Genomic DNA, 14,827 nt, shown 5'->3' on the forward strand with positions numbered 1-14,827 from the left:
GCAATAGAGAATTTATATGAAATGATTATTGTAACCAGAAGATGAATTAATTAGGTTTTTAAAATTATAAATGTTATAAATGTTAAATAGATTTTACACAATATCTTTCTTTCTCTTTAATATTGAAAGGGAAATGAAGTAACCAACTTGGTTTGCAACAGGCAGTAAAATTGACACTTTATCTCAGGTGATAAGACAGTTACTACGGTGAATTATGCAGATAATCAGAAGGATATATCATTGTCCATTGCAAGCCTCTAATTATGCAGTAATCTTTTCCAAATGTAATTGAAATAGTAAATGTTGGAGGACCAGGCTATTCTAAATTCTATTTAGAATATGTCCTGCAAATTCTATTTGCAGGACACCATACAGTACATATCAGCTGTGTTGCAAAGCTTTACATCTATGCTGGTATAATTTTAGAAAGGCTTTTCTTATCTGAGTTAGTTTAAATCCATATATTATTGGGTTTAGGAGAGGAGGCACAACAAGAAACTCAATACTTAACACGTTGCGCAGAGCTTGCAGTCCCTGACTTTTGCCATAACGAGCATACATAGAGTCAAAGATCCAAGCAATAGTGAAGTTTGTGAGTGCCATTAAATGGGGAAGGCATGTCTGCATGAATTTTGCCCACTGTGTCTTGGACCTTAAAGAAGCTCTGATAATGGAAATATATGACACAATGATGAACAAAGCTTGAGATACATGATATACCAGTAGAACGTACCCATACACGTTGTTGGCCGTCACATCTGTGCAAGACAGCTTGACAACTTCCCAGTTAGAACAATAAAGCTTGTCAATGACATTACCACATAAGCGAAGTTGAGCAGTGAGCATCACCCCAACAAAGGACTCTAGTATTGAGCAGAGCCAAGAATAAATTAATAATTTAAAACATTTCCGAAATGTCATAATAGAATGATACTCTAAAGGCTTGCAAATGGATATGTATCTGTCATATGACATGACTGTTAAACACGTGTATTCACAGAAAACATACGAATAAATAAAGCCTATTTGTGAAAGGCACCCTGCATATGAGATAACATGATATTCTGTTAAAAGGTCAGCAAGGATCTTTGGGTAGAAAGCAGACGCTCCAAGTATTCCATTAAAAAACATATTACATATAAATATATACATAGGTTCATGAAGTGTTTTATCAAGAATGACTGTTAAAGTTATTGACAGATTTATAAACAGAGTCATTATATAAACAATTAGACCAAATGCAAAATAAATATGTTTGTTTGTCCTTGAGTCATTCAATCCATGAATCACAAACATGTACTCTCCCGAGAAATTTTCCATAACTTCTATTTCAAATACTATATGAAGACAAAAAATGAACCACAAAGTTTTGAAAATTCCAATAAACATAATAATAGATCAAAATTATCAAAACGAATCCTCTGAATAGTTCACAACCTTTTTTATGCAAAAGTCTCTGCAAGGATTAAAGCATTTGAAGCATAGTCACTGAGTAAAGTTATGTTGTCTATCCTTTAGTCAGAGTTTCTGATTCTCTAGCTTATATATACAGTTATTTTCCAGCAAGGCACATTCTGTTTACCAATGAGCAGGTGGATTATTTTCCCAAGAGGCAGAGTGCGCTTAATGTGATTCAAACTAGAAGCTCCATTAATAGTGCTGGCAAATGACCAAGTTTATATTAATAAATACAATGATGAAGAATAATACTGTATAATAACTATTTACTGTAGAATTATACAATAATAATTATAATAATAGCATATATATATATATATATATATATATATATATATATATATATATATATATATATATATATATATATATATATAGTATCCCAAGCAACCATTTTATTATATGTTCTCAAGGGACAATACTATAAAAATTAAAATTGTATATAATTTAATTAATGTGCAGCTTGTATGCAGTGCAGATTTACTGTACTCTAAAAATATCTCAACATACAGCCATTATTGTCTAAATAACTGCCAACAAATGTGAGTACACCCTAAGTGAACATGTCAAACTGTTTCCAAGTGTCAATATATTGTGTAAACACCATTGTTATCTAGCACTGCCTTAATCCTTCTGGATTAATCCTTTTTATTCCACACTGACATGTATTGTCTTTCATTGGTTGTTTGAGCAAAAACCCTGTCCATCTTACAAGCCGTTCATTAGAAGTATTTAAGCAGGTCAGCCTGGTAGGCTTGCAAGCCCGCCATGGTGTGCAAACAGCCTCCAGCCTGCTGCCCCCTTAAATCCAAGGAGGTCCGAAGAGGCTTGGTGGGCAGCACTGAGGCTTTTGGGATGACGCAGCACCAGAGGAGAGATAGCAGCCGGCGTCTCTTTAACCTGGGGAATCGTCCCATAGCTGCACACAAACAAACACACAGAGCGCTTCCTGAACAAATAGAAGCTAGCCATCTCCATGACATTTTAAAGCTTTCTGACACTTTTCCGCTGGACTGATTAAATCAGTCGTTCAGACCGTGTTCACGGAGAGGCATTCTGAAAGCATTATTGATGCAGCTCGAGTTCCTGAGGGGGAACTAGTAGTAGGTTTTTAATTTATTTAAAGTGACTTAAGTATATAGTAAGGTGAAATGCCTTAATTTTATTTTATGCAATAGCATTCTTCCTGTTTGAAGTAATTTGATTATTAGCACAAAGTACTTTATATATAGTATAGTATAGTTCTTTTTTGCAGATTGTACTGTATAACATATTATATAGTAGATTTACTCGTCGGGCTATTATGTGTTTTGTGAATATGTCCCACACTGTCCTGTTTTGTCTGGTGCATTGTATTTTGTCTTGCACTGTTTGCACTCGGTTGCACATGATGCACTTTATGCGGCTAGCACAACTTACTTTAGTCCTTAGCTTTGTGTTCTTTTATGTAGCTCTATGTTGTGTGATGTAGCTCTATATTGTTTTATGTAGCACCAGGGTTCTGGAGAAACTGTGTACTTCGTCAGCTATATATGATTGTAATGACAATAAAAGCTTCTGGACTTGACTTAAACAGGTGATCATTTGAATAGGATTATTAGCGCAGAAAACTAGAGAACTAGGTAGAAACAAAAAAGTCATATTCTGGCTACAGATAATACTAAAAACCACTTATTAATTTGTTTCCTGATTTTTACAAATTAGTAAATAAAAACTGGAAAATAAAATAAGGAAGCCCCCCGTGAACACCGGCAGCCCCATGGCACTTCCAGCGGCGTTTTTAGGCAAAGCGTCGTAATGCCGTGGATTTTGCTGCAGGTGAATACATCGAGATGCAGCCGCAGCGTTTTTCCACCGAACGAGCAAAGGTAGCGTTTCTCATTTCTCTCCTCTCTGGTAGAGGGCTGGCTTGGGCGCAATCACTGTGGGAAGCCATCAGCCCCGTGATGGGCACGTACGCCGCGTTTACCGCGCACTTCCTGGAAGTCTTTAGCGCCGCCTCTGGGGTTTTCTCTACGGCTGACCAGCTGCTCAACATACGTCAGGGCAAGGATGACATCACCCAATACAGCCTCCGTTTCCGCACCCTGGCGGCATCTAGTGGTTGGAGTGAGAATGCACTTCTCAGTGTGTATCGGCTGGGTTTAGCTCCAGAGTTCAGACAGGCTATGGCCGTGCATGATGACAACGTGGGTTTGGAACTGTTTGGGCTTTCTCAGCGTCTGGCAGCATGTCATTCACCACCACAGCACGTGAGTACACAACCTGGTGCTGTGGCGGACCCAGACACTGATCCGATGCAATTAGGAGTACAACGGCTATCCCGCAGAGAAAGAAACAAGCACCTAGCTACCGGGAAGTGTCTGTACTGTGGCACTCCCGGCCACACCCTTGCCAGGTGTCCCACTCGTCCTCATCGCGCAGCGGTGAGTACAGTGGATTTCCCTTCTGATATTTCACCTTTATCTAAACTCACCATAACGCTGCTAACCCCCTCTTTCTCTCTCTCTCTGTACGCGCCCTGGTCAGGCAACTTCATCTCCCAAGCCTGCCTCGACCGCCTACAGCTCCCCCGAGAGAGGGGCTCCCAGGACTTAGCGGTTCAGACGATCCAGGGGCGTCCAGTGCGGAAGGGCTGGGTGAAGTTCTGTGCCCCGGTGATCACCCTACAGGTGGGACTGTTCCATCGGGAGAAAATCCAGTTCATGGTTCTCGACAGTTCCACCGTTAGTGTGATCCTAGGGAGGCCCTGGCTGCAACAACACTCTCCAAGATGCTCCTGGGACCCCTGCGACATCCTGCAATGGAGTCCTTACTGCCATGCCACATGCCTCACCCAGCTCCCAAAACGGGTCCCCCAGGTCACAATAGGAGCAACCAGGGTGGAGAAGGCAACAACAAAGACCCAGGGTGAAATCCCACAGGAGTACCTGGCTTTCAGGGACGTTTTCTGTGCCCAGGCGGCCACGCGTCTTCCCCTGCACCGGCCCTGGGATTGTTGCATCGACCTGCTCCTGAGGGCCAAGCTGCCAAAAGGCCGAATCTATCCTCTGTCCACACCCGAACAGCGTGCTATGGAGCAATTCATCCAGCCAGGGTTTCATTGCCGCATCCTCCTCGTTGGCCGCTTCATGCTTTTTCTTTGTGGGGGAAAAAGGATGGTGGCCTTCGTCCCTGCATTGATTACCGTCAGCTTAACGCCCAGACCGCTCCTCTCCCTTACCCCCTGCTGTTAGTACCAGCAGCCCTGTAGAACCTGAGGGAGGCAAGGGTGTTCCCCAAACTCGACCTCAGGAGCGCATACAACCTGGTACGCATCAGGAAAGGTGATGAATGGAAGACCGCCTTCGTTACACCTACCGGACATTACGAGTATCGGGTCATGCTGTACGGCCTGTCCATCGTGCCGGCGGTCTTCTAGGGGTTCATTAACAAAGTGCTCCGTCCCTACCTCCAGAGTTTCGTCATGGTTTACATCGATGACATCCTCATCTACTTCCGCAACCTGGAGGAACACCACAGCCATGTGCGTGACGTCCTGGGAGCCCTTCGTTCACACAAACTGTAGCTGAACCTCTCGAAGTGTGAGTTCCATCGCCAGGAGGTTCGCTTCCTGGGGTACTGGATTAGTGCGCAGGGCATCCAGATGGACGAGGGTAAGGTGAAGGCGATGAGGGACTGGCTCGTCCCGGGTACTATCAAGGAGCTCCAACGCTTCCTGGCCTTCTACCGCAGGTTCATTCAGGGTTACAGCAAAATCACGGCTCCCCTCACCTCGCTCCTCAGGGGAGAGGCCTGTAGACTGAAATGGACCCCAGGGGCCCAGGAGGCCTTCGATGAGCTCAGGAGGCATTTCTGTTTTGCTCCTGTCCTGCGTCACCCGGATCCGCAGAGACCCTTTGTGGTTGAGGTAGACGCCTCGTCAACCGGTGTCGATGTAACCCTCTCTCAACTGTCTGGGGCCCCTCCACAGCTCCATCCCTGCGCCTACTTCTCCCACAAGCTCTCACGGGCGGAGCAGAACTATGACATTAGTAACAGGGAACTCCTCGCCATCAAGATGGCCCTAGAGAAGTGGCGGCACTGTCTAGAGGGAGCAGAGCACCCTTTTACGGTAATCACTGACTACAAAAACCTCCAGTACCTGAGAGAGTCCCGGAGACTGAATCCCAGACAGGCCCGCTGGGCCCTGTTCTTCACCAGGTTCAAGTTCCAGGTCACCTACCGAGCCAGAGCCCTCAACGGGAAGACGGACACACTCTCCCTGGTGTTCTGTCCTGAAGAATCCAGCGACCCGGATCCTATACTCCCTCCAGCACTCATCGTGGGTCCCATCATCTGGGAGATCAACACCGAGATCCAGAGGGCCTTCTTATGGGAAACCGCCCCCGTTGGATGTTCTACACGGCGTGTCTTTGTCCCTGTGTCTTGCCGGCAGAATCTCATCCAGTCAGTGCACGAGGTCCCACCCGGGGGAGAAGCGGACAGTCCAGCTGGTCCAGGCATGGTACTGGTGGCCTAGGATGGCCAAGGAAATCACATGCTACGTTCAGGGCTGTTCCACCTGCGCCATGGCCAAGGTTCAGCGACACCTCCTGGTGGGCAAGCTGGTTCCGCTGCCCGTTCCTAAGCGCCCTTGGTCGCATCTGGGGATTGACTTCGTCACAGACCTACCCCAGTCCGGAGGCAACACGTGCGTTCTGGTGGTGGTGGACCGCTTCCCGAAGGCTTGCCGCTTTATTCCCCTGAAGGGGTTACCAACGGCCCTCGAAATGGCCGAGGCCCTGTTTCATCATGTCATCACCAAAGCACCATCAAGTTTTTAGGTGCTTTGGTTTCCCGGAGAAGATCGTCTCGGACCGTGACCCGCAGTTCACATCGCGGGTATGGAAAGCTTTCTTCCAGCTCTTGGGGGAGTCAGTAAACCTGTCTTCTGGTTACCACCTGCAGTCGAACAACCAGGCGAAAAGGAAGATACAGGAGCTGAGCAGGTACCTCCGCACCTATTGCAGCCAGGACCAGGGGAATTGGAGCCGGTTCCTGCCGTGGGCTGGGTATGCCCAGAACTCCATCCGCTAGGACAGCACGGGTCTTACTCCTTTTCAGTGTGTGCTGGGGTACCAGCCGCCCCTGTTCCCGTAGACAGATGTGCCCATCGACTTGCCTGCGAGTCTGGGAGTCTGCACACACACAGTTGCGTAGGGCCCTTCGTAACACCCGACGACACGCCGACGCTTGGATGCCCCTTGCTTGCTTCCAGGGGATCGGGTGTGGCTATCAACGAGAGACCTAAGATTGAGGCTCCCCTGCCGTAAGCTGAGCCCTCGATACATTGGGCCTTTCAGGGTCTTCAGGCAGATCAGTGACGTGGCCTACCGGCTGGAACTACCACCGAGGTAACGCCTACACCCAACGTACCACGTGTCCCTGCTGTGTGTCCTCTGTCTCTCGCCCTCCAGGTGGCCCCTCGGCGCACGCTCAGGCGGAGGTAGTACGGTACACGGAGGTACACAGTGCGGGAGGTACTGGACTCCCGACGGCGCGGGGGTCGCTTTGAGTACCTGGTGGACTGGGAGGGTTACGGTCCGGAGGAGCGGTCTTGGGTGCTCAGGCAGAACGTGCTGTATCCCGTGCGTTTGTGGGGGGGGGGGGTGTTTGTGGTGTCAGGGAGCTCCCAGCTCCTTCTTCCGTGCGTGCCCCGCCCTAACGGAGCACTTCGCCCGACTACTGATGTCGATTACCTGCGGCTCATTCACACACTAATCACCTGCCTATTTAAACCCCTCACTTTCACATACTCACTGGCCGATATTGTGGTTTTCGCGTTACGCTTCCCTGTTTTTTCGCTCAGCTCTGTGCTTCCCTTCACGCACCCTGGGATTTATCTTCACAACCCGCCTTGCATGCGGTTCGGGACTCTTTTTGTTTTTTTTTACTTTAACTATACCTATGTAAATATTATAATACTTTTGAGTAGATGCAGTTGAGGTCATTTTTGCTGTTTAAAAAAGGGAAGTTAGATATAACTGTTTTTAAGGTACAATATAAAAGGTGTATGTATACTGTCAAATTTAACCTGCATGTTTTTGTTTGTTTGTTTTGTTTTGTTTTACACTTGTATACATACAAATGTGTGAAAAATGTAAATCTGTTTAATCCTCTTACTACATAAAATATCTGTAACACAGAGAATAAATAGACTAAATAAAGCAGAATATGTTGTTGTGAGTATATATATCTTTCCCTGGAACATAAAAAAACATTCATTTTAATTAACTTCACATATGATTAACAACTGCAAAGTAGGTCATATATAGGTGTCACAATATGTGACATATTAAGAGACTATGTGGTCAATTGTATACCTTGATGGAGCCATAATTTCATCAGGCTGCAATAGAGAATTTATATGAAATTATCATTGTAAGCAGAAGATGAACTGATTGGGTTTTTAAAATTATCTAAAGAGAGTCTAGGTCACAGTAACTTTATAAATGTGAAATAGATTTTACACAATAGCTTTCTTTCTCTTTAATATTTTTAAGCAGATTTGGGTTACACAAATTCAAGCACATACTTTAAGCACATACTGCCATCAAAATATCACCTCACACTATTGAAAAGAGAAAAAGTGTACCTAAACACTCTTTACAGATAACAGATTAAACTGTATATAAAAATAAAAAGATTATTGAGAAATTTAGTCAACATGACATCTGACTTAATTAATTATTGAATATTTCATCATCAGTGTAACACAGCAATCAGTTGAGTGAAAAGAGAGTTATAAGAATTTGGTTTGCAAAATGCAGTAAAATTGTCACTTTATCTCAGGTGATAAGACAGTAACTACGGTGAAAGTTTGCAGATTATCAGAAGGATATATCATTGTCCATTGCAAGCCTCTAATTATGCAGTAATCTTTTCCAAATGTAATTTACATAATAAATGTTATTTTTGCACTTTGAAATGAACCAGTATTCAAAATGCTTCTGATTGAAATAATTAGAAAAACAATTCTATTTGCAGGACACCAAACAGTACATATCAGCTGTGTTGCAAAGCTTTACATCTACGCCAGTATATTTTTAGAAAGGCTTTTCTTATCTGGGTAAGTTTAAATCCATATATTATTGGGTTTAGGAGAGGGGGCACAACAAGAAACTCAATACCTAACATGTTGCGTAGAGCTTGCAGTCCCTGGCTTTTGCCATAACGGGCATACATAATGTCAAAAAGCAGAGCAATAGTAAAATTCGTAATAATTATAAAATGGGGAAGGCATGTCTGCATGAATTTTGACCACTGCGCCTTGGACCTTAAAGATACTCTGATAATGCAAAGATATGACACAATGATGAACACAGCTTGAAATACATTAAATAATATTATAATGTACCCATACACGTTGTTGGCAGTCACATCTGTGCAAGACAGCTTGACAACTTCCCAGTTCGAGCAGTAAATCTTGTCAATGTCATTACCACATAACAGAAGCCGGGCAGTGAGCATCACCCCAACAGAGGACTCAAGTATTGAGCAGAGCCAAGTAAAAACTAATAATTTGAAACTTTTCTGAAGTGTCATAATGGAATGATACTCTAAAGGCTTGCAAATGGATATGTATCTGTCATATGACATGACTGTTAAACACGTGTATTCACATAAAATATAAGAATAAATTATGCCTACTTGTAAGAGGCACCCTGCATATGAGATAACATGATATTCTGCTAAAAGGTCAGCAAGGATCTTTGGATAGAAAGCAGAAGCTCCAAGTATTCCATTAACAAACATATTACATATAAATATATACATAGGTTCATGAAGTGTTTTATCAAGAATGACTGTTAAAGTTATTAACAGATTTATAAACACAGTCATTATATAAACAATTAGACCAAATACAAAGTATATATGCTTGTTTGTCCTTGTGTCATTCAATCCATGAAGAACAAATACAAACTGTCCTGAGGAATTTTCCATCACTTATTTTTTTAGTATGTATAAAGACAAAAAACTGACCACAAGCTTTAAAAAGTCTCATAAGCATAGCTTCCAGAATAAAAATAGAAACAAATACACCTATTTATGGTTTATAACCTTTTTTTGAAAAAATATCTGTAAGGTTAAAATGTTACACAGCATGGTCTCCAACTTAAAATTAAAATGTATATCCTTTACTCAGAGTTTCTAAACCTCTAACTTATATACAGTCATTTTTCAAGTGAGAAATGTGCTGTTTACCAATAAGCAGAAGGCAATTTTCCCAGAAGGCAGACTTTGCCATGGAGGATTTAATCTTGGACCACTTTTACCAACAGCCTTAACAAATGAATTTAGTATGAGTGTAGCTAAGCATCATAAAAGAACAGAACTATACAAGTGGGAACCAAATATATATAAAGAGAAACTTATATATTAAATATCTTTATACCTTAGGAATTGCACAGAGCTTTCAGTAAATGGTGATGTTACTAAGAGTGATTATAGGGGTGTAGGCTTGTCTGCATATACAGTATTTAAACCTTTATGTCTTAGACTGCAAAGGTATTTTGATTAAATAACTCTATGACTTATATACACATTTGCTCAGAATCACATTTTTTCCAAGATCAGTAACATCTCCTAATGGTAAAGGTGATAGCCATAACAGCTGCAATTATTGTTTCTAGTTAGACTAAGATTCAGATGAAAAGCAATAAATGTAACACCTGCTGAATAGATACAATGACAAAATACCCAAAGGCTTCCACATGACTATATATGACTATATATAAAACAGCCGTGTAACTAGTATTAAATGTACAGATAGTGTGAAGTAAATGATAAATTCAAAGTAAAAGTGTTTGTCAATGTTTTATTCAGGTAATGAAGCCCAAATATGAACTTATAAAATTAGTTTTTAAGTTGAGAAGGACTTTTTCAATTAATATTCTAATATTCTACTATTAGAATATTCCACTACATGGCTCAAAGGTGACATTTGAAAGTGCATAATTTTCTCTATTTTCATATGCATAATCCAACAATTATAAAGGAATAATCAGGTTATAGGTAGCCTTGAAAGTACAAATCATTTTCCATTTTCTGCAAATATAGTATTTGGTCAGTAGCCAGTTTACCAAATGCACTGGTAAATGCAGTCAGTCTACCTGATACCCACATACTTTAAAAGTGTATTTCTCATTATTTTAATTCTATTTTTTAACAATTGTCTGAAGATGGACACAAGCTGAATCATTCTGGATTGTGGAAAATTCCACAATATTTCCATGACAACAAATAAAAACAGAAAAGTGTGTCAACGCACTTTGTACAGATATTGAATTAAAATGCATAAATATATGAAGATTGACATACATTTGGTCAACATGACAGATCTGACTAAAAGACATTAATTTTATCACATTCATTGTAAGACAGTGATCAATTTAGTGACGAGCCCCTGGTATATCAATGCAGTCACTTTTTACACCAGGTGATGAGACAGTAACTGATGTACATTATGTATATTAGTTTCATGGTTACTTTTACTTCTAATTGAGTTGAGAAGACAAATCTACTTAATTAAGCTAAACATGATGGGTTTTTCCAGGAAATTATTTAATTACTATAAACTACATTTTAAGAAATATATAGAACATGTAATATAAAATAGTGAACCTTTTAACCAGGCCATTGCACATATCAGCTGTGTAGCAAAGCTTTACATTTATGCCTGTATATTATTGGGTTTAGGAGAGGAGGCACAATAAGAAACTCAGTGCCTGTCAACCCAGAAGGAATCCTCTTCTGAAGCTGGCTCATAAGGAAATCCCAGTTTGCTGGAGATAACCTGTTCAAGAGCATGAATTACTGGAACCATGTTCTCTGGTATGAGATAAACTTCTTTAGCTCAGATAGTGTCCAACATGTGTGGTGATGCCTTGGTGAGAGTACCAAGAAAATTGTGCCTTGCCTACAGTCAAGCATGGTGGTGGTAGCATCATGGTCTGGGGCTGCATGAGTGCTGCTGGTACTGGGGAGCTGTGGTTCATTGAGGAAAACATGTATTTCAACATGTACTGTGACATTTTGAAGCAAAATGTGATGCCCTTCTATTAGAAACTGGGCCAAATGACAGTTTTCCAACATAATAACAACCCCAAACACACCGACAAGATGACAACTACCTTTCTGAGGAAGCAGAAGGTGAAGTTGATGGAGTGGCCAAGTATGTCTCCAGACCTGAACCCTATTGAGCATGTGGGGCATCCTCAAGCAGAAGGTGGAGAAGCATCCACCTAACATCCAGCAGCTCTGTGATGTCATTATGGTGCAGTGGAACAGTATCCCTGCAACAACCTGTGCAGCTTTGGTGAATTCCATGCTGTCTAAAATAAGAGCCCGTCTCTGAGCAGACAATTTTGCAGGGTAACTTTTACGCCTTGTGGTTTAAACATGATATATCCAACAAATAATAATTTGTTATTAAATAATTTAGCAAGTTAACATGTAAATACTATTTATATTCTAATTTCAAATGCAAAAGTAGTAGCAAGATAGTTTATTTTAACAAAACTGAAATTATCTTTGCTATTACTCTTGAGTAAGAAAGAAGCATAACAGAGTTTTTGCAGGTCAGTCAGCATGTCCTATTAGCTCTTATGCTCAGGAGGATTAAAGCAGTGATATGGGTTAGGGTATATATATATATATATACTCATATACTCATATGACATATATATGATCATGCTTGGTCCAGCGTCAGTTCAACAAATGCAGTGGTAAATGCAATCTGTCTGCCTGAAACCTATATACGTCATTTGGATCTATTTAGTAAATGATTTGTAAATTGAATTACAGTGATTTATATACATATATATATATATATATATATATATATATATATATATATATATATATATATATATATATATATATAATTATATACAGCAATTATATCAGTTATCATTACTTTGATGATAATCAGAAACTGGAAACCAAACATTGCACAGTATTTTCATGACATCACATCGAAAAAGAAAAGTGCCCAGAAAGTGTACACACTCAATACAGATAAAATGTATTTAAAATAAATAAATAAATAAATAAATAAATAAATAAATAAATAAATAAATAAATAAATAAAAAAGATAAATAGAAATTTGGTCAACTTGACAGATCTGACTGAAACACTTATTGATTATATTTCATTTAGGGTAAGACATTGATCAGGAGCCACTGATAAGGATTTGATCAAATAGTGAGACAGTAGATTATATGAATTATCCATATCAGTTTCATTTTTGCAGATTGTTACTTTTTTACTTCTAAATGGGTTCATTGCAGAAGAGGAATATATTTAATTCAGCTAACCCATTTGAAGGGTTTTTCTAGGACACCACACAGATTAGCTGTGTTGCAAAGTTTTACATCTATGCAGGAATGTTTTTACAAGGCCTTTTCTTATCTGAGTTAGTTTAAATCCATATATTATTGGGTTTAGGAGAGGAGGCACAACAAGAAACTCAATACTTAACATGTTGCGCAGAGCTTGCAGTCCCTGACTTTTGCCATAACGAGCATACATAGAGTCAAAGATCACAGCAATAGTGAAGTTTGTGAGTGCCATTAAATGGGGAAGGCATGTCTGCATGAATTTTGCCCACTGCGTCTTGGACCTTAAAGAAGCTCTGATAATGGAAATATATGACACAATGATGAACAAAGCGTGAGATACATGATATACCATTAGAACGTACCCATACACATTATTTACAGTCACATCTGTGCAAGACAGCTTGACAACTTCCCAGTTAGAACAATAAAGCTTGTCAATGACATTACCACATAAGCGAAGTTGAGCAGTGAGCATCACCCCAACAAAGGACTCTAGTATTGAGCAGAGCCAAGAAAAAATTAATAATTTAAAACATTTCTGAAGTGTCATAATAGAATGATATTCTAAAGGCTTACAAATGGATATGTATCTGTCATATGACATGACTGTTAAACACGTGTATTCACAGAAAACATAAGAATAAATAATATAAGCTTGTGAAAGGCATCCTGCATATGAGATAACATGATATTCTGCTAAAAGGTCAGCAAGGATCTTTGGATAGAAAGCAGAAGCTCCAAGTATTCCATTAAAAAACATATTGCATATAAATATATACATAGGTTCATGAAGTGTTTTATCAAGAATGACTGTAATAGTTATTGACAGATTTATAAACAGCGTCACACTATAGACAATTAGACCAAATGCAAAGTAAATATGTTTGTTTGTCCTTGTGTCATTCAATCCATGAATCACAAACATGTACTCCCCCGAGGAATTTTCCATAAATTCTGTCATATTTTATATGGAGACAAATAATACCCACAAAGTTATGAATAGTCCAATAAACATAGTTTCCCAGAATAAATAGAAATACCAAATCCTCTGAATGGGTCAAAACCTTTTTTTTTTTTTTTTTTTTGCAAAAGTCTCTGCAAGGATTAAAGCATTTAAAGCATAGTCACTGAGTGAAATTATCCTTTAAATCTATCCTTTAGTCAGAGTTTCTGATTCTCTAGCTTATATATACAGTTATTTTTCAGCAGGGCACATTCTGTTCACCAATGAGCAGGTGGATTTTTTTCCCAAGAGGCAGAGTGTGATTAATGTGTTTCAAACTAGAAGCTCCATTGGCAAATGACCAAGTTTATGTTAATAAATACTGTACAATGATTCAACAGTAGAATAATACAATTAAAATAATACTAGCACACACGTGTGTGTGTGTATATATATTTATATATATATATATATATATATATATATATATATATATATATATAAAACTATTTATTTGTATGATACAGCTGCAAATAAGTATTTGAACACCTGTCTATCAGCTAGAATTCTGACCCTCAAAGACCTGTTAGTCTGCCTTTAAAATGTCCACCTCCACTACATTTATTATCCTAAATTAGATGCACCTGTTTAAGGTCGTTAGCTGCATAAAGACACCTGTCCACCCCATACAATCAGTAATCCAACTACTAACATGGCCAAGACCAAAGAGCTGTCCAAAGACACTAGAGACAAAATTGTACACCTCCACAAGGCTGGAAAGTGCTACGGGGAAATTGCCAAGCAGCTTGGTGAAAAAAGGTCCACTGTTGGAGCAATCATTAGAAAATGGAAGAAGCTAAACATGACTGTCAATCTCCTTCGGACTGGGGCTCCATGCAAGATCTCACCTCGTGGGGGTCTCAATGATCCTAAGGAAGGTGAGAAATCAGCCCAGAACTACACAGGAGGAGCTGGTCAATGACCTGAAAAGAGCTGGGACCACCGTTTAGAAGGTTACTGTTGGTAATACACTAAGACGTC

The 14,827-nt window shown here is 40.2% G+C and overlaps 2 protein-coding genes across 2 annotated transcripts; both read right to left on the minus strand.

Moving 5' to 3' along the window:
• Positions 1–381: 381 nt before the first annotated feature.
• On the minus strand, positions 382–9,444 carry LOC310730568 (olfactory receptor 4B13-like; the record flags this gene model as incomplete). Its single annotated transcript, XM_083549584.1, has 2 exons — positions 382–741; positions 8,866–9,444. The coding sequence occupies 2 exons, from the start codon at positions 9,442–9,444 to the stop codon at positions 382–384; spliced, it is 939 nt and encodes a 312-aa protein (XP_083405710.1).
• Positions 9,445–12,628: 3,184 nt separating this feature from the next.
• On the minus strand, positions 12,629–13,875 carry LOC310730050 (olfactory receptor 4B13-like). The gene has a single exon (XM_083548804.1). It carries the CDS (start codon positions 13,802–13,804, stop codon positions 12,854–12,856), a length of 951 nt encoding a protein of 316 aa, XP_083404930.1. The 5' UTR covers positions 13,805–13,875; the 3' UTR covers positions 12,629–12,853.
• Between the last annotated feature and the right edge of the window lie 952 nt (positions 13,876–14,827).

Source organism: Silurus aristotelis (genome assembly GCF_946808225.1).
Source record: "Silurus aristotelis genome assembly, chromosome: 8".
NCBI lineage: Eukaryota > Metazoa > Chordata > Actinopteri > Siluriformes > Siluridae > Silurus > Silurus aristotelis.